General features: G+C 42.0%; 1 protein-coding gene across 1 annotated transcript in view; it reads left to right on the top strand.

The window, feature by feature from the left end:
• Nucleotides 1–13,371, top strand: part of NUF2 (NUF2 component of NDC80 kinetochore complex) — a 31,276-nt gene extending 17,905 nt beyond the window's left edge. Inside the window, exons 10-14 of the mRNA XM_045025987.1 lie at nt 2,001–2,138; nt 4,170–4,310; nt 7,923–8,098; nt 11,092–11,227; nt 12,563–13,371. Coding sequence (XP_044881922.1) covers nt 2,001–2,138; nt 4,170–4,310; nt 7,923–8,098; nt 11,092–11,227; nt 12,563–12,685 — 714 coding nt within the window. The 3' untranslated portion in view covers nt 12,686–13,371. The remainder of the gene's footprint in view (nt 1–2,000; nt 2,139–4,169; nt 4,311–7,922; nt 8,099–11,091; nt 11,228–12,562) is intronic.
• Nucleotides 13,372–25,593: the final 12,222 nt, after the last annotated feature.

Here is a 25,593-nt window from a genome sequence, read left to right on the forward strand (position 1 = left end):
TGTGCTAGCTATGTGCAGTGTGAACGGTTCAGATAACGAAACTTGATTGCATTTTAAAAACCACTTCTATATTTGTATTTCATGGAAACTTGCATGATAAGAATAGAATTTGGTTTTGATATATCTGGGACTCCAGCTCTTGTAACTAAGGTTTTGAACTCCAGGTGTAAACACAATTTTTGCATTAGTATAGCTATTTCAGTTAAGGATGAGACTTTTATATACCAAAATAATTATCCCAGTACAGACCCTAATGTGGATGCAGTCATATTGGAATAATGGTGCTAATATCAATATAGCTTATTCCCTTTCTTTTACAGCAGTAGCTATACTGGTATAAATATCTTTATACTGGTATAACTTTGCCCCCCACATGCATCTGACGAAGTGGGTATTCACCCACGAAAACTTATACATCCGTTAGTTTATAAGGTGCTACAGGACTCTTTTTGTCGCTTTTTACAAATCCAGACTAACATGGCTACCCCTCTGATACTTGCTCACACAAGAGGTTTTGTAACATTTCAACTGTACTAGTATAGTAAAAGCTGTACAACTTTTGTTTGTAGCCAAGGCCTAAGTGCTTCCATTCCAAACCTCTATTTTCATCTTTTGGGCTGAAATTTTCCAGGCTTTGTCTCTGCCCATAAGTGATACTTTGGGCAAGCTGAGTTGAAAGCCGTTTGAGTGTGAAGAGTGCAGAGCAGGGGAGGAGGCTATAAAAAAACAATCTTACAACTTTGTGAACTGCTGTAATAATACTGACAGAGCTGGAGATGTAAAGTTGAAATTTGGCACAGAAGAAGCCCTCATGGAAAAGTCCCTTTAAACATTTGAAAATTGGGTTTTAACTTGATCAAATTATGAGCCTTTGAAAATTTCACTATGTATGCATAGTGCAGTTGGTATGATGCCCATTTTGTATGATGCACATCAAATGAAGCTGAGCTCCTTCTTACTGATCCTGTAAGGTGCTTGGGATATATTATTCCTGTTGTGCCTTGCCTCCATCTTTCTTCTTTGGAAAGAAAAATATGTAGGTGTTAAGTACATCTGGTCCTAAATCAGAAAAGATAATGGACTATTATAACACTTAAAGTTGTGTAAGTATGCAAGGTGGAAATATTGCTAGCATCTAAAGTTGTAGAACAACTTTATATTGCACTGTATTAAAGAAATAAATGATCCCATAACTAAAGACTATTGTTTCATGCAAATAAAAGCATAGAGTTAAGGCTGAATATGCTACCTTTTGGAAATTCCTGATTTGAATGCCTAACTATAGAACTGTGACATCCTTTTAAAGTAGTTAATTCTTGATGGAATAGCTATATCACCTTTAAGTCTTCAAAGAATGTGAAAACACTCTAGAATGAGTGGGGGAAACGGGCATCCCCTGAATTCTTGGCAGTAGCCCTTACTTCCTTAGATATTACCTATTTTACAGAGAAGGAGAATATTGGCCAGGACTAGAACTGGGCAAATGGAGGAAAAAAATTATGAATATTCTTGTGAATACAGCTGGCTGTTTAGCTCTACTGGTATTTGTGACCTCTTATTCATTAATATTTGGGTAGTGAATTTCATTGGCAAGAACGTTTGCAGCAAGCACGAGTGCAGCAAAAATAACATGCAGTCATGTAACTCAAAATTGTACCACAATGCGCATATAAAAGGGAGCAGAATTAAGGCAGCCTTAACTTTGGCATTTGCTGACCTGTGTGCTTTGCTTGGCAACTGTAACATTCTTAAAATAATTTAATAGAATTTTGTTTTTTAAAAGAAAAATACTAAAACAAAAATGTTCTGATGTAGAACAACTTGCTAGATAGCAGTAAAATGCTGTTCTGCACAAGATGGTCAATGCATAACCCTGTCTCACTAAATGTCTCTTCTCCCTTCTACTTAAAGCATCCAAAGACAAGTAATCTCTTACAGCATTATTAAAACTGAGTAAAATTGAGATATCAACCACACATTTTAATTGTCTTGCTAATTAGAATCAGCTAAAAGTGACAATGGCTACTTTGAAAGAAGAACAAGAGCAACTGAAATCAAAAATTGTAGAGTCTCCAGAGGAACTGAAGAATTACAAAGAACATATGAAGGAGACTGTCCAGAAACTCAAGAAAACCAAGGTAAGTCTTGGTCACTGTATTATGGCTGCTTTGTTCTTATTTCAGTCTATTAAATTCCCTCTCTGATAGGCAAGACATGAGTAATGATATGAGTCTGTCTTCTGGCATAATATCGAGAGCTGCTTGTGCATCATTTTTAAAAAAGATCAGCAATAGGTGACTAGCAGGGAGTTTAAGAATTTAGTTTCAGATGAAAGAAAACAGACATCTGATATTTGGAGAACACCTCCTTTAAGCATGGGATCACAAGTAGTGCTATTGATGATTGTTCCATCTGTAATACTAAACTTTGAAATGTTGGGTCCCTTGAACCTGTCCAGCTGACTGCATCCACCATCTTGACACTGTTTTAACACTTCTTCCCAGGCCCTGGCCTCTTGACCAGGTGCTCCAGGGTTACCTCTGTTCTCACTCAGTAGTTCTGAATCTGGAGGGTTGCTTTCCTCTCTCTGGGAACACTTTATCCCAAAATAACAATCTAATTCCAAAATTGTCTGACATAGGTTCACTCCAGTTAAAATAGAGGAAGTTAATCAAAAGGAAGCAGATAATTTAAGTACACAATCAACTTGAAATCTTAGTAAGCTGCAAAAAAAGCAATAGTAGCTTCAGGAACTAAGCATCCCTGAGTCCCCTTTCCAATTGTTGGTTTTCTAATTGTTTCTTTGTATTCTTAATGTTCCACTCCTGATGTGTGAAGACTCATGACAAACAAGAGGAAACTAAATGGCAATTCAGGGGCAACTTTGGAACCTGCCCCTCCCCCCCAGATATATAATCTGTGAAATGCACAAACTAAATAGGAGAAAAATACAGGAAAATGTTCCTCTAACTTCTTCAATTATATACCTATCTTTTCAGTTACCTGTAAAAATAGTAGGCAGAGAAGTTTTAGACTGTATACAGTAACTCCTCACATTGTAGTTATGTTCCTGAAAAAGTGACTTTAAGTGAAACGATGTTAAGCGAATCTAATTTCCCCATAAGAATGAATGTAAATTCTGGGGGGGGAGGGGTTAGTTTCCAGGGCAGCTTCCCCTACTCTGCAAGCACCAGAGGCGGGGGGTTCAACCTTCAGCCTGCCCACTCAACTTCTTCCCCCAAGCCCCCACCCTTGAGCTGCCTCTTCTCCCCCTTTACTTTGCTCGCTGCAGGGAGGGGGGAGGAGCAGGTGCGCAGGTTCCCCCTCCCTCCCCTACCTACAAAACTCTGCAAGCCAGGTGATTGCCACAGGCAGGGGGAGGAGGGGGAAAGTGCTGATATGCAGAGTCTGCTGGCGGGCGGGAGGCGCTGGGGGCCATAGGGAGGTTGCCAGCTGTGGAGAAAGCAGGTAGCCAAACAAGGTAAGAGTGGAGCATTGCACAACTTTAAATGAGTATTTTCCCTAATTGATCAGCAACGTAACAACGAAACAGTGTTAAGCGGGACAACTTTAAGTGAGGAGTTACTGTATATTTAAGTACAAATCTTACAGCCACGAAGTTCGTTTGTCTGTGTGTCTTGTGAACAGACTGATTAGAGTCAGATGATAATAACTTCACACCTCAAAAACAAACCATATAAACAGAGAGTGAAATCTGAAGAGAAAGTTGTGAGCTTCACTGAAGCATAGATGAATCAAACTTCCCTGTGTAATGTTAGTTCAGACTGTGAACATAATTGCACTTCTACTGACATAAAATTTTCCATTGTATAACTTGCATTCTCTTCCCCAACAGGCCTTGTAGCACATTAAATAGATAAGGAAGTAAATTTATATCTGAAGGTTTGGTTGAGTACAGCACCTAAGTGTCATCTCTGCCTTTCCAAGCCAATGGCTTTTTCCTCCGATGCATAATCTTGTTGGCAAACTCAAAATTTACTTCCTTTCAGCAACAATTTTGAAGTTACTTCATTTCTTTAATTCCAGTTTACAACCAGACATTGAAGGATTAGTTACAAGAGCAAATATGCATTACTTCAGAACATAAGAGAAATCACATTTCACTCATTTCTTTAAGTAAATAGCTTTTTCTTGTTTCTTTTGTAAAGCAAGAGGTTATTGAGAAGTATGAAGGTTATCGAGACCTAGTTGAGATTCTGCCATCATGTCAATCGGAGGTGCAATTATACCAAAAGAAAATGCAAAGCCAAGGAGCAAATGTGGAGAGAATGGCCAATATCTCATCAGAGGTTTGTATTATGTACTTGTGTGTCCCCCTCTAACTGCATGTAAGAAATAAATTGCTCTCAATTAAGTACTGGGTTTTAATTTCATGCAAGTGCTGCTGCCTGTTGCTCTATTTTTTGCTTAGGATATGAATCTGAAAAAACAAACCACTATGCAACAGTACAAGTAATATTTGCTAAAATGGAATCTATTTCAAAGCAAAGCATGCTGCCTTCCAGCACCTAGACATAACAGCCAGTACTGTATCTATTTTCTTAATCATCTTCCATTTCAATAGTTCCTGTTATCCCAAAGGACCCGAAGCTGCTTCAAAACTATTTATAAGCAGCACTATCAAAATGCTGCTACTGTTGGGGTTGAGTACAGTAACTTCCCATAGCACATCTGTAGGTAGGAGGGAAAATTTTGATTTTTAAGGTCACAAGGACAAACTCCTGTAAATTTGTTGCCATCTTTAATAGTGGAAGAATGTATTACCGTAGAAACATAAGCCAAAATAGCATGTACCGTCTTCTCTTTTTCTAGAGGGTTATTTATTTGGAGGAGGGAAGTTTGAATTTTAAACTGTTCTTTGTATGGGAAGAATGGAAGCCAAAAGGAGGAAATATCATTGTACCCACAATGATCATTTTAACAAGCACCTTAATTTTATCAGTATTACAAACCAATTTTTTATTGGACAAATTTTTTTGTCATGATATATGGTACCTTCCTAATTAGGGCTAACAGTTCTGGAGAATGACAGAGTATTTTAGTAAGTAAAAATAAAAATAGCTACCTTACTGTTCACTTCTTTTGGCTAAACATAGTAAAGTTTTAAATATTTGTCCTATGTAACACTGGTCTACAATTTTTGAGAAGTCGTCTGCTTCAGAGATAAAATGTGCTATTTATTATGTATTTTGATGTGCTGAATTCAAATATGACAATTAAAACAACTGACTGGCTACTGTTTCTAAGATATTTAAGTTTTTACATTTTATGTCTATGTATATTGTGTAGATAGTAGAGTTTTAATCATAAATTGTAAACCTAGGTCTTTTCATGTGTTTATGGTTGCTTTACATGATAATATTTCACCTGTCCTGTTTATGTAACACTTTAAAAATCAGCAAAAGGGTTATCTAACTAAAATTTATTATGAAACAAAAGGCAAAAAACTATTATGTACATAGTTTAGTCCTATTCAGTGTCTACTCGGTGCTTCTTGGCTTGTCTCTTGTATTCATTAAATGGTGCATCTCTTGTCACTGTCCAGCAATAGTCTGCAAGCATTGATGGGCTCCATTTGCCCTGATAGAGTTTCTCCATTGTTGCAATGTCCTGGTGAAATTGCTCACCGTGCTCGTCGCTCACTGCTGCGCAGTTCGATGGAAAAAAATCTAGATGAGAGTGCAAAAAATGTATTTAGTGACATGTTGCAACCAAGGCTTTTGTATGCCTTGAGGAGGTTTTCCACCAACAACCTGTAGTTGTCTGCCTTGTTGTTTCCGAGAAAATTTATTGCCACTAACTGGAAGGCTTTCCTTGCCATGCAGTGCATGGTCAAATGCATCATCTCGAAGAAGTTCACGAATCTGAGACCAACAAAGACACCTTCCTTTATCTTAGCTTCACTTAACCTGGGAAATTTTCCACGGAGGTACTTGAAAGCTGCTTGTGTTTTGTCAATGGCCTTGACAAAGTTCTTTATCAGACCCAGCTTGATGTGTAAGGGTGGTAACAAAATCTTCCTTGATTCAACAAGTGGTGGTTGCTGAACACTTTTCCTCCCAGGCTCCAATGACTGTCGGAGTGGCCAATCTTTCTTGATGTAGTGAGAATCTCTTGCACGACTATCCCATTCGCAGAGAAAACAGCAGTACTTTGTGTATCCAGTCTGCAGACCAAGCAAGAGAGCAACAACCTTCAAATCGCCACAAAGCTGCCACTGATGTTGGTCATAGTTTATGCACCTCAAAAGTTGTTTTCATGTTGTCATGGGTTTCCTTCATATGAACTGCATGACCAACTGGAATTGATGGCAAAACATTGCCATTATGCAGTAAAACAGCTGTAAGACTCGTCTTCGATGAATCAGTGAACAGTCTCCACTCATCTGGATCGTGAACGATGTTGAGGGCTGCCATCACACCATCGATGTTGTTGCAGGCTACAAGATCACCTTCCATGAAAAAGAATGGGACAAGATCCTTTTGACGGTCACGGAACATGGAAACCCTAACATCACCTGCCAGGAGATTCCACTGCTGTAGTCTGGAGCCCAACAGCTCTGCCTTACTCTTGGGTAGTTCCAAATCCCTGACAAGGTCATTCAGCTCACCTTGTGTTATGAGGTGTGGTTCAGAGGAGGAGGATGGGAGAAAATATGGGTCCTGTGACATTGATGGTTCAGGACCAGAAGTTTCATCCTCTTCCTCGTCTGACTCAAGTGAGAATGATTCTGGTGCATCAGGAAACGGCAGTTCTTCTCCGTGGGATACTGGGCGTATAGCTGATGGAATGTTTGGATAATGCACAGTCCACTTTTTCTTCTTTGACACACCTTTCCCAACTGGAGGCACCATGCAGAAGTAACAATTGCTGGTATGATCTGTTGACTCTCTCCAAATCAAATCATTGGCACTGCAAAAGGCATAGATTTCCTTTTCCTGTTCAACCACTGGCGAAGATTTGTTGCACAAGTGTTGCAGCATATGTGTGGGGCCCACCTCTTGTCCTGATCTCCAATTTTGCAGCCAAAATAAAGGTGATAGGCTTTCTTAACCATAGTGGTTATACTGTGCTTTTGTGATGCAAAAGTCACTTCACCACAAACATAGCAGAAGTTATCTGCACTGTTCACACAAGTACGAGGCATCTCTGCTCACTTTGGCTAAACAGAAATGTGTCCCTTTGCAAAATCAAACACTGACAAATAAGAGAGCACGACACTGTATGATTTCTAGAGCTGATATAGAGCAATTTGTTCAGCAGAGTGATGTAAGCTTCGTTATGATTGCATCATCCATGACTTCTAGGAATAACATGATGCAATTCATATCATGTATGATGCAATACCAGCTTCAGATTGCATCATTCATTGTTTTGCCTAAAAAGCAAGTACTGTCCAAACCCAGTCATAGATTTATTCATAGATCCAGTCAAAGATGTATTTAAGTCATTTCTGGTTTAAATTGAGATCCCTTCCCTTTATAACTCACTTATCCTCCGCTATTCCCAAGTCAAGGGTCGTATATACTGACCCAATAGCATATCTTGAAAACTAGAGCCAATCAACAATTTTAAGCATCATTTTCGTTCTCAGTGACCCAGAATTAGTAAAGTTTGACTACATTTATTTCAGAAGCATTTTGCCTGTAGAGCAGTGTAATTTACTGTAGTATATTGCAGTAATTACTGGAAGTCTACGTGATGTGATCCACCAAGCCTGACCTGTTAAATATTTACAAAGTGTGTTTAACTGTTGAATTTCTAGGAAGAATTAACTGGGTTTTCAGACTATCAAAATGAGAGAGAGCAAAGTTCTATTTTGGCAAATATCCAATAGAGGGACATTGCATTTCTTTGATTTTATAGAATTGCTTTTCAGTCTTTCTTTCAAAATACTGTAGGTCAGAAATCTCGAGGACCAGATTGAGAATGGCCAGTCAGAGCTGAAGAATGCCGCGACAGATGAAATGTCCTTAAAGAGACTGGTCAACGCTAAGCGCGAGAAGCTGTCTACGGCTGAAATAAGGATAAAAAAGAAACATGAGGACGTTGAGCAGTACAAGCGCACAGTATTTGAGTACGGATGAGTTGGCATTTGTGCCTGGCGCTACTTTATCTGATATACACTTACAAAAATGCACATCCCTGATACAAGCATGTAACAAGTAGTATAGATGGAAATGGTAGTGATGGGGGATAGTTCTGTGAAGACCAGTAATGCTGTAGGCAAGCACTTGGGGACTCGGATCAATAATTGCAATGTGAGTTGACAGCAACTCTTTCAGTGGATTACTAATTCAATTTATAATGCTTAGCTTTGATTTTTTTAAATCTTTTTAAAGAAAATGTCATACTGGGATAATTTTCCAACTCATCAGACTTCAACAAAGCCCCATTTGCTTTTCATGAATTTTTCATAATTTCCCTTGCCACTTTTGCTCATTATCAAAGCCATTCAAGACCCACAGGGAAATGGGGTCTTGTATCTCAGGGGGGTATTATCCTGATGTGACACGTCTAAAACAAAAGGGAAAAGTGTCATTTGATCAAAGCTTCCCAGCTCATCTTCCTTCCTACGTGATGCTGCAGGCGCGTTGTAAGGCTGGGCTTGGAACATCACAATCTTTTTCATGATGGCAGACTGTAATATTGTAAACACAGGGCTATGATTCTACTGTAAGACCTAGGAAGAGCTGGCCCATGATAGTATTTTAAACACCAGTCTTCAATAGTGTCAAAGGGGATACAGAACATTACTGGCCAAGTGAACGGAGTGTTGTTTAGGAAGCATCTTCATTTAGATGGGGAAAGTTAACTGAGTGCTCTGGTCCTACTTAAGGGGTTCTGCTCTCTGCAGAAAGCTGGGCCTAGAATTTATGGCAGATCCCCCTGATTTCTATCACTCTATTACATTTTGAAGTAACTTAAAGTAAATGGAAGTTTTTAATTAAATAAAAAATGAAGACAGCACAATATAGAATTGTTTGCTTTTGATAAGACAAAGCTTGATAAGTTTATGGAGGGGATGGTATAATGGGATAGCCTAATTTTGGCAATTAATTTGTCTTTGACTACTAGCGGTAAATATGCCCAATGGCTTGTGATGGGATGTTAGATGGGGTGGGAACTGAGTTACTACAGAGAATTCTTTCCTGGGTGTCTGGCTGGTGAGTCTTGCCCACATGCTCAGGGTTTAGCTGATCGCCATATTTGGGGTTGGGAAGGAATTTTCCTCCAGGGCAGATTGGCAGAAGCCCTGGGGTTTTTTTGCCTTCCTCTGCAGTGTGGAGCACAGGTCATTTGCTGGAAGATTCTCTGCATCTTGAAGTATTTAAACCATGATTTGAAGACTTCAGTGGCTCAGACACAGGTTTGATACAGGATTGGGTGGGTGAGATTCTGTGGCCTGCATTATGCAGGAAGTCAGACTAGATGATCATAATGGTCCCTTCTGACCTTAAAGTCTATGATATTAAATGCTCTTCTAAATTTTTAGTGTAGCTGTAGATTTTTGCATTAACACATAATTGCCTTGTAGATGTTTCCTGTGTTTTGACAATTATGGGCTTTAGCAGCGAAGAAGGGAAGGGAGGTGGCTTTGGGTTTTGGCAACCAGGAAAGTGGAAGGATTTTTGGTGGTGAGCAGGAAAATGCATCTTTTCTTTTCCTTGTGGGTAGGAGCAGAAATGACAAAACTATTTGTTAAGCTTGAATGCCTCCTCCCATCTGACAGCAAGCAGCTGCCTACTGCCCCCGCAGTGGGGTTGGTCTTCCCTGCACAGTTCTGGGTCCTGGGGGATGCTGGGGAGGGGTGGCACTGGCTGGGCCCATTTTACTTCCCCTCCTACTCCCCCCAGTGCATCTCCAAGAGCTAGAGACTTAATACTTTAAAACTTTTATTTTGTGCAGCACAGCTTTGTGGTTTGTTGAATTCTATGGCCAGGTCCACAGGTAGAGAATGGTACAAAATACACAGGTCTAGACATAACACTTTCAATGAGTGATGGTGCAACTTTGGTGCAAAACCGAGCTACATCTATCCTGAAGTATTTTATGGAAACATAAACTATCCAAATCCTTTTTCAGACCCTGCATTTTCAGACAGCTAATCTTCAAAAACAATTTAAAGTATAATACTAGCTAATTCTCACATCTTCATGATATGGATCAGTATTAACCCCATTTTAAAGTTGGAGAGACTGAGACACAGTAAAAGTTGAGATCATGTAGGAATTCTGTGACTGAGCTGGCCTTTGAATTCAAGATTCCAGTCCCACTACACCATGCTGCCTCTAGAGCAGAGGTTCTCAAACCAGGGGGGCACAAAATGTATTCTGCAGGATCATGAGAAGCTTTGGGAGAGTTGTGGCTGCTGTCTGGGTGCCCAGCTCTGAAGGCAGCGATGCCGCCAGCAGCAGTGGAGAAGTAACGTGGCAATGCCATCCCATGCCACCTTTACTTCTGCATTGCTGCTTGCCGTGGGGCAGCCTTCAGAGCTGGGCATCTGGCCAGCAGCCACTGCTTTCCACTCTGCCTTCAGAGCTGGGCACAAGTATATGTACTTTGGTGGCATGAGTGGGGCTGTGTGTGTGTGCTTACAAATGACTACAGACCCAAAGAATGGGGGCAGGATCAAATAAGTTTGAGAACCACTGCTCTAGAGTATGATGAATGCATCACTCAACAGTAGAAAAACACTTAGGGCCAGATCCTCAGCCGGTTTAAATTAGTGTAGCTCCATTGAAGTCAATTGGGCAATTTCTGTTTGACAAGTTATGTTAACTCCTTTGAGTTTTGTTCTTGATGCTATATAGCTCTAGGATTTAAGAATGAGTCAACTTTTCTGATGTCAGTGTGATGTAGATAAATTGTACACCTAGATGGATAAATGTTACTTATCCCACAAATGCAACTTTTCCTTCACTCTTGCAAATAACTGTTCTAATTGTAACTTAGAAAATCACTTTCCTAGACGTTCATATCCAGTGTGAAATCCATCTTGGTGTCTATATTTAATTTGGGGTGAGGTGATTGGTTCAGCACAAACTATTTCATACCTTCTTGCTTTAGGTATTGTAACAGAGTTCAGGAGAAGAGAGGGGCTGTCTATGAGAAGGTGACGGCGATTCACAAGGCAATCCAGCAAGTCAGATTAAAAGTCCAGTTGCTGAACGAGAACACTGAAAAGGAAAAAATGAAAGCACAGGTAAGCAGGAATTCTCCTCTATTAAGTACTGGGGAGGAGAGCTGGGCAAAACCCTTTATTTGCCAAAAAATGCAGTTTCAGCTGACCAGAAACTTTGTGAATTTGACATAAATTTGCCAAATAGTTTTCCCCCCTCCCCCAAAGAAAAAACAACAAAAAACCCTTTGGCACTTAGGCACTATTCACAAACCGGGGTGGGGAGGTGATGGTTCTTTCAGAACTTCAGCTCAGTACTTAGGGCACTCACCTGAGCTGTGGAAGACCTAGGCTGAATTCCCTTTGCTGCCTGATGTGGAAAAGGGATTTGTATTTGGGTTGCCCACATTGTAGGAGTGCCCACTCGCCATTAGGCTATGGAATATTCTGGTGTGAACGTCCGTCTGTCTCTCCTGTTGAATCTGTTCCACTTCTTATAAATAGTCATAGGAGCAAGAACTTGAACGTGGTTATACCAAATCCTTGGAGTACCTTTAACCACCAGGCCACAGTCATTCTTGCTCTTTCCTTGGCCCAATGACTATAAATGGACATGCATAGTGGCAATTCATAGTGACGACAAAAGTTTTAAGGCGGGCTTGACCACCTCTTCCTCTTTAAAAATGCCTGTAATCAAATGTTTTGGATTGAATGACTTGTTTTGTTCAACCTAAAATGGATTTTTTTGATTCGTTTAAATATTTTCAGTTTTGGGTTTGGTTCAACCTGAACTAATTTAAGTAGCTCTGATATAACTAGCCAGCTCTTGAGCCTACCCCTTCCTCCCAACACATGCAGACTTGATGTCCTGCTGTATGCCAGCTAAAGTCCATATGAGCTAGGCTCTTCTCAGGTGACCCTTAGTCTGCGGGATGGAAGAGAAGGGGATGCTTTGGGGCTATGAAGCAACACATTTTGACTTCATAATACTGCATGAGAGGCCCAATTGTGTGGATAATAGGCGGCCTGCTGAATCAGTGCTCTCCTCTGAACCTTACAAGGATCAGTGGGCTTGGGAAGGGGAGAGAACTGCATTGTTGCAGAGGGGAATTCCCCTCCTGTGGCCCTTCTGTGGTGTGCAAGGCTTGTGGTCAGGGGAGGCAGGCAAAGCTGAAAGGTGAGTGTAGGATAGCCTGATTCCTCTGAATTTTAGGAGATGGCAGTTCCCATCACCCTCCCGTCCCTGTGCTCATCTGCTCTACCTTTCCCCTCCTGTTTCATGGATACTTCTGAGCAGCACTGAGCGCAGCTCTGATTCACCCAAAATCTGCCCTGCTGTCTTTTAAATCCTCTGTAAGGTGTCAGCATTAACACTGCTGATGGGAGAACCTCATTGATTGACTAACTTTCTCACCTTAGGAGATCTATCTTAACCTGAGGGCTGGCTTGGAGAAATACCATGAAGCTCTGGCAAAGATAGCAGAGAGCTATGCAGCCTCACGAGATGAAAAAACTGCTGAATTAAAGAGGAGAATGCTTTGAGTTCAGACTTCCTGAACTAGCTGTTATACTGGCTTTCACTTGGACTCTGCTTATTGTATTTATCCTCATGTTTGGGTTTAAAATATTGCATTTTATGTGGGAAGCTTCTAAATACGACCTCAGAACACATTTAGTATTGTAGAAAGGCCCTGGTGCTGTCAACTGATTAACTTTGGTAAAAATGTACTTCAACATCCTGTCTGCATTATCTTTCTCAGTTCTGATTCTTCTAGTGGTAAGTTTACCAATTTATCTTGTTCATATAAAATAGTTTGAGGGTTAATTTCAGCTTTTAGTGTAACTACAGTTTTAGCAGAAACTACACTGAGGATGTTGGATTGGGGTAGCTTTGGTTTGAATGGAGGTATCTTCTTAGATCTTGGTTGTAGTATTTTCCAGGTATATCGAACACAGTCTGAATTATCTTAAGTTCCATCTGATTTCGAGACAAGTCTTACTGAGATCATCATGATGGGAGAGTGGATTCTTATATAAACTCTGGCTTGCTCTGCCTGTGACATCCAGCGATAAAGAAGCCCTCAGAGGAAAGTCCTGTTTGGGGAACTACATAAATTCAGTTGGTGTTGCTGTGTCTCTTTCTGGAAGCTTGAATCCATGGTTTCTGCTCGGTGTGTATTGAACACTCATTTGTGTTTGTACAAGATGAGTCCATGTTTGGGCAGATAACTGAATTAAAAATAAAATGGCATGGATTGATATTCATTGTACATTTCTATTGAAACTGCTCTTCTAAAATGTTTGGCCAGACTGCCTTGGGAACATAAAAATCAACTTAAGTAGCTGCTCTAAAGATTTGGATAGCCTAATTTCTCTGTTATATTCTTTCAGCCTACTTGTTTGTTCATTCTCTTCTTGGTGCAAGTCTCTTTTAGTTTTTGAGTTTTATATCTGACTTATGTTTATCCTGAGACAAGGTGTGTGAGGTAATCTTTTTTTATTCGACTAACTTCTTCTGTTGTTAAAAGACAGGCTTTCGAGTTACTCAGAGCTTCTCTTCAGATCTCATTTTGTTTATCCTGTTTCTTTGGTTAGATTTTCTATTTCTCCTGGGCTCTGTTCTTGTATTTCTTCAGGACTGAAACTTTTAAATATTAGTTTGTCTATTTGTTGCCTCTTTTCTGCATTTTGATCTGCTTTTTTCGCCCAATGTCTTTTTTTCTTGATCGTTGAGACTTTCTAAAGTCACCATGCATAAAATTTTCAAAAGCACTTAAATAACTTGGATGCTCTTGAAAAGAGGATTTGATAATTTTTGAAAATGTTATCCTTAATCTCAAATCTTCCATTAGTTGAACAGTTGGAACATTTTTTTGTTGATACAATTTCTGATTTAGATTATTTTAGCCTGTGTACCATATAAATAAAATTAATTTTGATTTACTCATTGGTTTCAGTATATTAATAAGAATGGATATAACTAAAAAGGTACAGGAGAAATGTCAGTAATTTTATAGTAGTTTTAGACCTGTATATGCAATATTCTTTCAAACGCTGGCCAAAAAAAATCTTTCAGTTATGTTTTTAAAGTGACTTCCAGAGGTGCTGACAATGCATAGCTCCCAATGATGTCTCTAGGAGTAGTGGATATGCTCAACAACCTCTGAAAACCATTGTCACTTAATAGTAAGGCTAAGATTTTTGTCATGGATATTTTTAGTAAACGGCCAGATTATGGGCTTCTGTGAATTTTTCTTTATTACCTGTGACCTGTTTGTGACTTTTACTAAAAATATCCATGCTAAAATGGGAAGGGGCTGGGCAGCTGTGGGATGGCTGGGAGCTCCTGGGCCCCCACCACCCGTGGGGGTTAAGAGCTGTGGGGGTTCCTCTGCCCCTCCGCACGGCGGCCAGGGAGCTGCATGGGTCCCCCTGCTGCAGCTGGGAGCTTGGGGGCCTGCTACCTCAGGTGGTGGGGGTACCTCACAGCTCCCTGTTGCTGTGGGAGGCGGCATGACTCTGCAGCTCCCAGCCACCGGGGCTGAAGTCTTGGAGGACCGTGACAAAATCGTAGCGCCACCCCCCATATATTAGATTTAAAAAAAAAACAAAAACAAACTTCTAGTATTTGTTAAATCACCCATCTTTATCTAGAACAAAGTTACAGGAATAATACTTTGCATATCACCTAAATATACTCTCTAACTCTCATTGAGAACTAATGATCTAAACATCAATCATTTTTCAAGTGAGTGTATAGAACTTACTATAATTTTCAGTCCAATAATTGTTACATGTTCCACATCTTCATTAAGTTCTGAGACCATTAAAGATTTTAATACTACCAATGGTGTAATTGAAACATGGTCCTCATGGCACTTCTTATTTATCCACATGTTGCAATACACAAGTGCCACTGTGAGGTAGGCATGTATATTAGTACAGTCCCATTTCTCAAATGTAGAGACGGAGATGCCAATTAAGTGACTTGTCTATGTAACAAGTGTAAGTGTTATAGACAGAATTCTGGAATCTGTTTCTAATTCTATGCTCAATGCACAAGATCACACTGCCTCTCATTAACAGTTATTACCAATTAACTTAATGCTTCAGTAACCTGCAGTACATTGAGCAACATTTTGGGGTTATGTTGTTCCAAGGCATATGTCTTGATTATATAAGTTTAATATGCACATGCTACAGCTAACAATATCTATGTAGTTGTCTAAAATGCATGTAAACAAAACATAGGCAGAATTATGTTGTCCCCAAAGAAGTAAAATAACACAAGTGTAAGGTTATAAACCCTGACAGGTGACCCTGCTCCAGTACCACTAGGCAAAGGAGGGAAGCTGTTTTATTTCTTATGCTCGGAATGCCAGGGAAGGGAGAAGAGCTGTGTATAGGACTGTACTGATTCAGAGATCAACAGAGGTCACATAAATTCAGGTGCTTTTTGGTGGTGGTGGAGGTGGGGGAATAACTATGCTTTTTTTAGGGGGAAAGTGAGTGCTCTGGAGGGTGTGTGTGTGCGCGCGCGCGTGTATTTCCAATACCTGAGGAGGGAACACTGTTCATTTATACTGTTGTCTGAGATCTCATTTATGCCATATTGATGTGTCCGCAGAGCAGGTGGGCTTGCATATCCCTTGTCATACCCCTTCGATCAGTTGATCAAAAATAGTACCTCTGCAAGAGTCAGTCTCATTGCCAGGATTCTGTAATCATTAGTCCATGGAAAAATTACTTGAAGGGCCATCTTCAACAGAGACATTTTGGAGATGAGGTTACCTGGGCAGTTAGCTGCTGTCCTAAAGACAGTCTGCAACACAGCCATCATAGATTCAAGGCCAGAAGAGCCCATTGTAATCATCTAGTCTGACCTCCTGTATAACACTGGCCATAGAACATCCCCAAAATAATTCCTAGAACAGATCTTTTAGTAAAACATCCAAACTTGATTTAAAAATTCAGAATCCACCACAACCCTCAGTAAATTGTTCCAGTTGTTAATTACTCTCACTGTTAAAAACTTACACCTTTTATTTCCAGCCTGAATTTGTCTAGTTTCAGCTTCCAACACTTGGATTGTGCTATATCTTTCTTTGCTGGATTGAAGAGCCCATTATCAAATATTTGCTCCCCGTGTATGTAGTTACAGACTGTCCTCCAGTTCCTCCTTAACCTTGTTGGCTAAGCTAAATATACTCAAGGAGCTCAATCTATCACTATATAAGGCATGTTTTCTAATCCTTTAATCATTCTTGTGGCTCTTCTCTGAATCCTCCCCAATTTATCAACATCCTTCTTGAATTGTGAACATCAGAAATGGGGACAGTATTCCAGTAGCAGTCACACCAGTGCTATATACAGAGATAAAATAACTGCTCTGCTCCTACTTGAGATTGGGGAGAGGGATAGCTCAGTGGTTTGAGCATTGGCCTGCTAAACCCAGGGTTGTGAGTTTAATCCTTGAGGGGGCCACTTAAGGATCTGGGGCAAAATCAGTACTTGGTCCTGCTAGTGAAGGTATGGGGCTGGACTCCCTTCCAGTTCTATGAGATAAGAATATAGGGAGATATACCTATTCTGTTAATGCATCCATGGATTGCATTAGCCCTTTTGGCCACAGCATGGCACTGGGAGCTCATGTTCATCTGATAATCTAACACAACCCCCAAATCTCTTTGAATTGCAGTGTCTCAGGGTAATCCCCCATTGTGTAAGTATGTGTTACATTCTTTATTTGTTCCTAGCTGTATACATTTACATATGGCCATATTTAAAATGCATATTGTTTGCCTGAGCCCAGCTCACCAAGTGATCCATATCACTCTATCAGTGATCTGTCCTCTATTATACTTTACTTCTCCCACAGTTTTTGTGTGATCTGCAAACTTTATCAGTGATTTCGTTTTCTCTCAGGTCATTGATAATGTTAAATAGTGTAGGGCCAAGAACTGATCCCTGTAGGACCCCACTAGAAACACACCTGTTTGATTCCACCTTTACAATTACATTTTAATATCTATCAGTTAGCCAGCTCTTTAATACATTTAATGTGTGCCATGTTAATTTTCTTTCTAGTTTTTTAATCAAAATGTCATGCGGTACCAAATCAAATGCCTGACAGAAGTTTAAGTATATTACATCAACTCTGTTACCTTTATCAACCAAACTTGTAATCTCATCACAAAAAGATATAAAGTTAGACAGGATCTATCTTCCATAAACCCATGCTAATTGACATTAATTATATTACCCTTCTTTAATTCTTTATGAATAAATTCCTGTGTCAGCCACTCCATTATCTTGCCTGGGATTGATGTCATACGGTGAAGCCTATAATTACCGAGTTCCTCTGGTTTACCCTTTTTAAATATTGGCATAACATTAGCTTTCTTCCAGTCTTCTGGAACTTTCCTCCTGTTCTAAGACTTAGTGAAAATCAACATTAACAGTCCAGCAAGTTATATAGTAAGCTTTTAAAACTCTTGGATACAAGTTATTCCAACTTGCTGATTTTAAAAATATCTAACTTTAGTAGTTGCTATTTAACATTCTGCTGAAACTCTACTGGAATGGAAAGAGTTGTCATATATGACTAATGTTTTTCCTAAATACAGAACAGAAATAATTATTAAACACTTCTGCCTTTTCTGCATTATTAATAATTCTATCATGTTCATCTAGTAATGGACCAATAGCATTAAGATTCTTTTTCTTACTAATGTACTTAAATTTTGTATTGTCCTTAACTCTGCTGGCCATAGAGTTCTCCTTGTGTCCCTTAGCTTCCCTTATCAATTTTCTACAATTCCTAGCTTTTGATTTATATTCATTACTCTCCACTTCCCCTCTCTTCCATTGTTATAAAAACTGCCTTCACTTGGCCTCTAAACCAGGTTGATTTTTAACCAATATGATCTCCTTCCTCGATTGTGGCTTTTTTGGCATCTAGTAAAGTGTTAAATAATTCTCAATGATCAGTCACATTTTTCTGGTAAAAATTCTTCCTCACAGCTGATTTGGCTCATAATCATTTTCAGAGGTGTGAAATTGCCCTTTTAAAGCACCCAGTATATGATCACTAGTCTGGACTTTATTCTGTTTGCACATCATAAACGTGATCAAATCATCACTTGTATCTAAATTACCAGTAATTTTTAATTCTGTGATCAGTGCCTTTTTAATTATCAAGCCCATCATAATGGGGAAAAAGAGCTTAACTCCTGTGTTAGGACATTGGGGTGTAAAATTGAACACTTCCACCCATCACTCACTAGTGGAGAAGGAGAAAGCAATCAGACCAGATTAGCTAGCTAGTAATAGACCTGCACAAGTAGTCCCTGGTGAAGGAGATGAACAGGAGATTTTTCTCTCAATCTCAAGGGTTCTCATAGCGTGAGACAACTTTTGGCTTCTCTGGAAGATGAGTGACCAGTCCCTTCAAGATGAGTTGTTATATGCCTGATCACTTGATCAGAGTACCTCAAAATATCTCTTACTTGTCCATGTGGCTCCTGGGAGGGTTTGTTTCTTAAGTGGAACAAATCACTATTTACAAATGAATTTTGAGGCCCTCTACATCAGGATTGTTGCAAGAACTCTACACAAAAGCAACGTATGCATGTGTGTTGTGTATGAAGATAATGTGTGTAGCCAATTATTTTGTTGTTGATATCAGCTTCAGTTCCCCACAAAGGATTATGTGAATATGTGAGTGCTGGACATTTTGAATTAACTCTATCTACTGTGCTGTAGTGTTTGATCTTGCTGATCTAATAAAACTATTACAGTTCAAAAAGTGTGAGTACCTCTTTCATGTGCACTGGAGTCCACATAATAATTCTGTGTCCAATCTAGAGGCAGCTGAACCCTGCCAGACCACGGCATCTTAAATTGGAGACTCTAAAGGATACCTAATAAACAAATCAGGCAACAAGTGGCAGCCACTGGCACACAAGGATATGTAGCATTGTTCCTAGGTTTGTAGGGTCAATAAAATTGTTAGGCATTGCAAAAGGCTACCTGCAGTTCTGAATAATCTCATGTTTTATGTACTGCCTAACTGATGTGTTTACTCCAGTTTCAAAATGAGGTAGCTAATAGAGGAGCCAACCCTACTTCAGAGAGGCACTGAGATGTGTGGTTTTACAATATTTAATAGTGCTGTATTCTGTGTACCTCTAGCAAGGAGGCAAGTGCCATCGGGGTTCCAAGCATCAGGCTTTCATGGATGCTAGCTGTGATGGTTTTGTATTGAGCACTTCTGGTAAGTAAAAGGACTCTGCTCAGACTGACAGGAAGAATAAAGCTATAAATACCCTAGGCACAATGGCTTAATCAATTGTGGTGTGGTTGCACTCATCAATGCCAAGTGCACACAATTTGTAACGAGCCGTTCATACAGTGTTAAGATGATGTAGGTGTGAAAAGTGATACTTCGATAGTTAATCTCTGAATTACTTGGCGGAGCTGATCAACGTACTAATTTAAAATTATATTTTCCCCAATTAGAAGGTTTTCCTGCTCACAAATCACGTGAGCAGACTTTAATTTTCAAATTTTAATCACTATTCAATGAACAGCTTGAGTTCACAAACTTTAACTACTTCCTGACCAATGGTGTGCGATTGTGACTTGTAACCAAGATACTGTTTCTGCTGCCTGACAGGCTGGCAAACTTTTCAACCAGAATAGTATTATTTATTTGTATTACTGTAGCAGCTAGGCGCTGTAGTTATGGACCCAGGAACCTATTGTGTGAGGTGCTATACAAAGACTGAACAAAAAGGTTGTCCCTGTCCTCACCTCTTAAAAAAAAAAGAGATAACAGATGGATACAGACAGTTGTGGGGATGTACAAGGAAACAAGATGCTATTGGTCAGCATGATAGGCTGTGGTATCAGGACAGTGGTCTAACTGTTGTCATGTTTTTTGTGGGCATCATGGCAAAGGTGAGTGTTTTAATGAGGGTAACGAGGAGCTTTGTGGGTGTTTACAGGAAGTTCCTTCCAAGCCTGAGAGAAAGCATGAAGGTACCTGTTTGAAAATGTAACAACTGGGTGATGGTACTGGATCACATCAGTAGCCCCTCCTTACTGCCTGCTGCTATGGGGGCCTGGGCTTGGAAGCCCTTGCTTCCCTTGAAGGTTCAGCTTCAGATTTCAGCTGTTCTGTCCTTTGAGATCATTGTTTGATTTCTGCCAAATTCAACATCATCTCCAGGCCTCCAGACACCTTCAGCAATGACTATTGCTGTGCTGCTGCAGGCTGCTCATGTGCTTTCTCACCAATCAAAATAGGCACAGGGTAAAAATAATAAAGCAAGAAATACCTATAAGAATACCAGAAATAAAATAAGGTTAAAAATAGCAAGTTATTTTACTGATTAAAAAAGACTATGGTTCCAATAAAAGAGGTTAGGTAACATAAACAAAGAAAAAGGCAAGAGTTAAATATGAAAAGCAATATAGAAAACCCAGGGTGACAGCAAATGGCAATAGTTAAAATAAACAGGAAATAGCAGGGTAGGATTAATAAATCTGATCCTACAGACATGTCTGTAGGAACTTTATGCAATGCATGTAAAGTTAAACTTGTGCCTAAGTGTTGGCAGTATCTGGGCCAAAGATTGTAGGCCCCAATCCTGCAAACACTTAGGAACCTGTGTAACTTTACTCACGAGTAATGCTATTTAAGTAAGAGGGGGTTCCCCATTTCTAGACCTGTCAGTGTGGTACCTTTCACTGGCACTGAATTAATACAATTTAAAATATCTATTGAAAGGGAAGACAGCAGTGAACAGTGGGATATGTTGTCTCCACATTAAAGGGAGTCAACAATCTCCGTTTTTATGCAGAACTGAAACAGCCTTGTGGATCCTGGCAAGCTGCAACTGTGTGCAAAATGGGTGTCCTGCAATATACTCTTAGAGCAGCCATTTGGAGTGTGTAAACAGGAGCAACACGATCTAAGGGTTAAGAGGCTGTGCACCCCACATCTTTGCCTTCACTCCACCACTTTCCCATAGGGAGGGATTTGCAGATTCTCACCTTCCAGCAAGGAATGCACCCCTTTGGACCTGTCTAGAATGATGCCTTGCTCAAAAAGCAGTTGTCAAACACGGCTCCAGGAGACTCATTTTGGACATGGTATGTCCAATCAAGGTGGTAAGGGCTAACTTGGGTTTGGGGAGAGGGATTTTTTAAGCTGTTCTAAATACAGTAACTCCTCACTTAACGCAGTTATGTTCCTGAAAAATGCAACTTTAAATGAAATGATGTTAAACGAATCCAATTTCCCATAAGATTTTTTGGGGGGGCAGACAAAAGGCATTATATACTGTACAGTAGTGTACTGTGGTGGGGAGGTGCCCCTGGCTTACCCCTTGGGCTCAGGGTGGGGTGTGGGGTCTGGGAGGGAGTTAGGGTGCAGGAGGGCGCTCAGGGTGTGGGTGTGGGAGGAGGCTCAGGGCTGGGGCAGGCAAGAAGTGCAGAGCACTTACCAGGGGCTGCTCCTGTTTGGTGCAGGGGGTGTGCAGGTGACTCTGCGTGGCACCGCCCCCATGGCTCCAATTCTGGGAGCCACGAATTCTGGGAGCTGTCCTCCCCCACCCAGCAGGCAGGGCCACCTGGAACGCAGGGGCTTTAGGGGCTGCAGGGCCCTGGGCTAAGGGACCCAGGGCCCTGGCCTCCAGCTCTAAAGCCCCTTTCGGAATGCGACCCTGCAAGCACGGGCCAGAGGAGCAGGGGCAGCCACGCAGCCAGCGGCCGGAGAGAAGCGGCGCTTTCCCCTTCAAAGCTAGCCAGAGAGAAGCAGGGCTTTGAAGGTGAAAGCACTGCTTCTCTCCAGCCACTGGCTGCGCGGCTGCCCCTGCTCCTCCTGAGTCCTCTGGCCCGTGCTCGCAGGGCTGCATTCCGAAAGGGGCTTTGGAGCTGCAGGCCAGGGCCCCGGGGCCCTCTTAGCCCAGGGCCTTGCAGCCCCCCTAAAGCCCCTGCGTTCCGGGTGGCCCTGCCTGATGGGGAGGTGAAGGCAGCTTCCTCACCTGCTCCCTCCCTCCCCTCCCAGAAAGTCCTAAGCACCGGTTTGGTGGCAAGGGAGGGGGGAGGAGGCGGAGAAGAGGAACTTGTGCAATGCTCCCTTGTAAAGTCAGCCAAACAACGTTATAAGGGAGCATTGCACAACTTTAAATGAGAATGTTCCCTAATGGAGCAGCGACGTAACTTCGAAACAACGTTAAGTGGGAGGACGTTAAGTGAGGAGTTACTGTAGGACACTTTTAGTTATCTTCACTGTACATTATGAGAGAAAAAGGAGAATGTTTGCAGCGGTGTTGTACCCATGTTGGTCCCAGGGTATATGAGAGACCAGGTGGGTGAGGGAATATCTTTTATTGGACCAACGTCTGATCTTGAAAGAGATAAGGTGGCATAGGAAAGCTACAAGTATACATTTGGCCACTTGGTGGCACTGTTGTCACAGGGAAAATATACGATCCCAGTCTGAACTAACCTTTGTTTCTATCCACAGATCTAATGCAAAGGGGATCTCTGCTGAATCTGCAGCCCCTGGAATAAGACTTTGCAGTTTCAGGCTTATACGTCTCTCTTAAAATAAAGAGAGGCTGGCTAGGAGAGTGGATCAAAATTGTTTGAATTTTGAAATATTTTGACACGAAACAAAAATTATTATATATTGCTAAAACATTTGTGTTCTACCAGGTGCATTAAAAGCATTTCCATACAAGAGAGGCCTTGAGCACTGGTGAGAGCAGACTACCCCAAGAGGTTGGGAAAAGGCATCTAGATTTTCTGGGATCATTGTTATTTTGCCAGAATAGCTTTCATTTTTTGGAGGAGACAGAATTTTCACATCACAAATTAGCTTTCATGATCCATGAAAAATCTTTGCATTGCAACAGGATAACATGTCAAAATTCCTTCTCATTTGGCCTAAGCCCTGACCAGCCTTTAGCTTGACAGCCCTGGAACCTGCAGTCCTCTCTATACGGACCAGGTACAATGAGGATGGTGGCTAGCCAAGGGAAGTGAGCAGGTACCTTAGCTGCTGGATTTGGCTCACATCTTGCAAGGAAGAAGGATATAGCTTTGGGACCAGGTCTTATGCTAGCATAGATCAGTGTAGCTCCATTGATTTCAATGAAGCTCCACTGAATGACAACGGCTAAGCATCTGGTCCTTTATATGAATGAGGTAATGATTTATATGGAAAGCATAAATCTCATGCAAATATGGGATAGGCCAGTCTCCTGGTGTCTGTTTCCATCAGTGATCGTGCTAGATGTGAGAGTGGAGGGCTGGGCATGTGCTGACGGGCTGTGCTGCATTGCATCTCTGCAGTGTCCGCCCAAGGTCGGGCTGTGCCTGATGTGACTTCTCCTCAGAGGGAGAAGCTGTTCTGATCACTGTGACTTCATGCCCGTAGACTATGACAGACAGGCATGTGTCTATGTTGAAACGTCACAGGCAGAGGAATGGGTTCCCTTGGGAGGAAAGTCCCTCAATTTTCTGTTAGACCCCATCCACAGGATAATTCTTCATTTTCCCCGTGTTTCCTCCTCACCTGCAGTTGGCTACCATGTTATGGCCAAGCAGGATTTTATGACATTCACCGGTATGTGTATGTTGTTTCTTAATGTAGGAGTAATTGGCATAATGACTCCATGATACTTCCAGCCCCTGGGAGCCAGGGCAGGGCGAGGTCTGAGCTTAGATACTGATCTCTGGTCTCCTGCATTACACTAATATACCTTACTTAGGAATAGCCAGGCGGGATCAAACCCAATGTCCATCTAGTGCAGAGTCCTCTCTCTAACCAGTACTAGATGCTGCAGAGGAAGGTACAAAGGTCTACAGTTGGTTTCACTGGTGAGTGAGGGATGCATGGTGGTGTGTATGCACCCATGCATATGTTTGTTTTGATGGGCTGGAGGAATTGACCCATGGTGAGAGATTAAAAGACAGAAATCAGGTAGGTGGGCCAAGGTCTATAACTAGGATAGTAAACTGACACATAATAGTGGGAAGTAATTAAGGAAAAATTAAGCTGGACATGGATGATCTACTAGGCTGCAGAATGTCTTACTTCTTCTTCGAGTGATTGCTCCTATGCATTCCAGTTAGGTGTGCGCGCTGCGCGTGCATGGCACTTCGGAAGATTTTTACCCTAGCAACTCCGGCGGGCCGGCTGGGCGCCCCCTGGAGTGGCGCCGCTATAGCGCAGGATATATACCCCAGCCGGCCCGTCCGCTCCTCAGTTCCTTCTTTCCGCCTGTGATGGCCGTTGGAACAGTGGAGCGCAGCTTAGCTGACCTCCACTTCCCTAGCTACTCGTAGTTTTCTCTCGTTCTGTTTATAGTTGTAGTTAACTTTGTTTGTTTGTAGAATAGTATAGTGCATTTATTTTACAGGGGTTCGGGGTTTATCCCCTTCCCCTCACCCGGTGCCGGGTCCGATGCCCGGTCCACAGGGTTTTCTAATGCTCGGCCGGCCACAAGCCGCTGCTGGCAAGAGATCTTCTCCTAAGTGCCTCGAGGGATCTTACCTCACAGATAAGTGCCGCATTTGTGAGGCCTTTAATCTGTGAACAAAGGGGAGCGGGGCTTTCGTTTTAAACAGCTCCTGAGGGAGGCAGCTCTTGCTCCTCCGCTCTCGGCGCCGAGCGCTAGTTAGTTTTCAAGGTGCGCTCCCTCGGCACCGGATCGCCGGTATCACCAAGGCCTCCTGGCACGACCGTCGCTGGCTCCGACGTACCCTCGGCATGGATCCCTCTCCTGGAGGATGAAGAGGCACAATATCCTTGCTGCGTCCGAGCCGTCGCCTCTGCAGCTGAGCGCTATGCTCAGTCGGATCGTCCGGCACCGGTGTCTGCCGCGGCACCGACAATACCCGCACCATTTACTCCGGCCAGGCAAGAGCCGTCGAGTCCGGTGCTGGAAAGCTCCCATGTACGGACCGTGGTCGAGCTCGCTCTGAAGCTGCGTCCGAGATGCCTGCTCCGCAGCCGAGCGCTATGCTCAGTCGGATCGCCCGGCACCGATGTCTGCCGCGGCACCGACAATACCCGCACCAATAACTCCGGCCAGGCAAAAGCCGTCGAGTCCGGTGCTGGAAAGCTCCCCGGTACGGACCAATAACTCCGGCCAGGCAAAAGCCGTCGAGTCCGGTGCTGGAACACTCCCCGGTACGGACCGTGGTCGAGCTCGCTATGAAGCTGCATCCGTGGTGCGAGCTATGGTCGAGCTCACTATTCCCTCCACGCCGGAGACAGTGTCCACGGCGAGGGAGCTGATTGCAATGACAGCGTCTGCGCTGCCTCAACCCCCGGCACCGCCGGTGCGGGTTACATAGTCGATGGGCAAGCCTGCCTTGATCAGACCACCCTCCGTCGGCACCGCAGAGCGGCACCGTTCATGATCGCGGTC

This window comes from Mauremys mutica, chromosome 8 (genome assembly GCF_020497125.1).
Source record: "Mauremys mutica isolate MM-2020 ecotype Southern chromosome 8, ASM2049712v1, whole genome shotgun sequence".
NCBI lineage: Eukaryota > Metazoa > Chordata > Testudines > Geoemydidae > Mauremys > Mauremys mutica.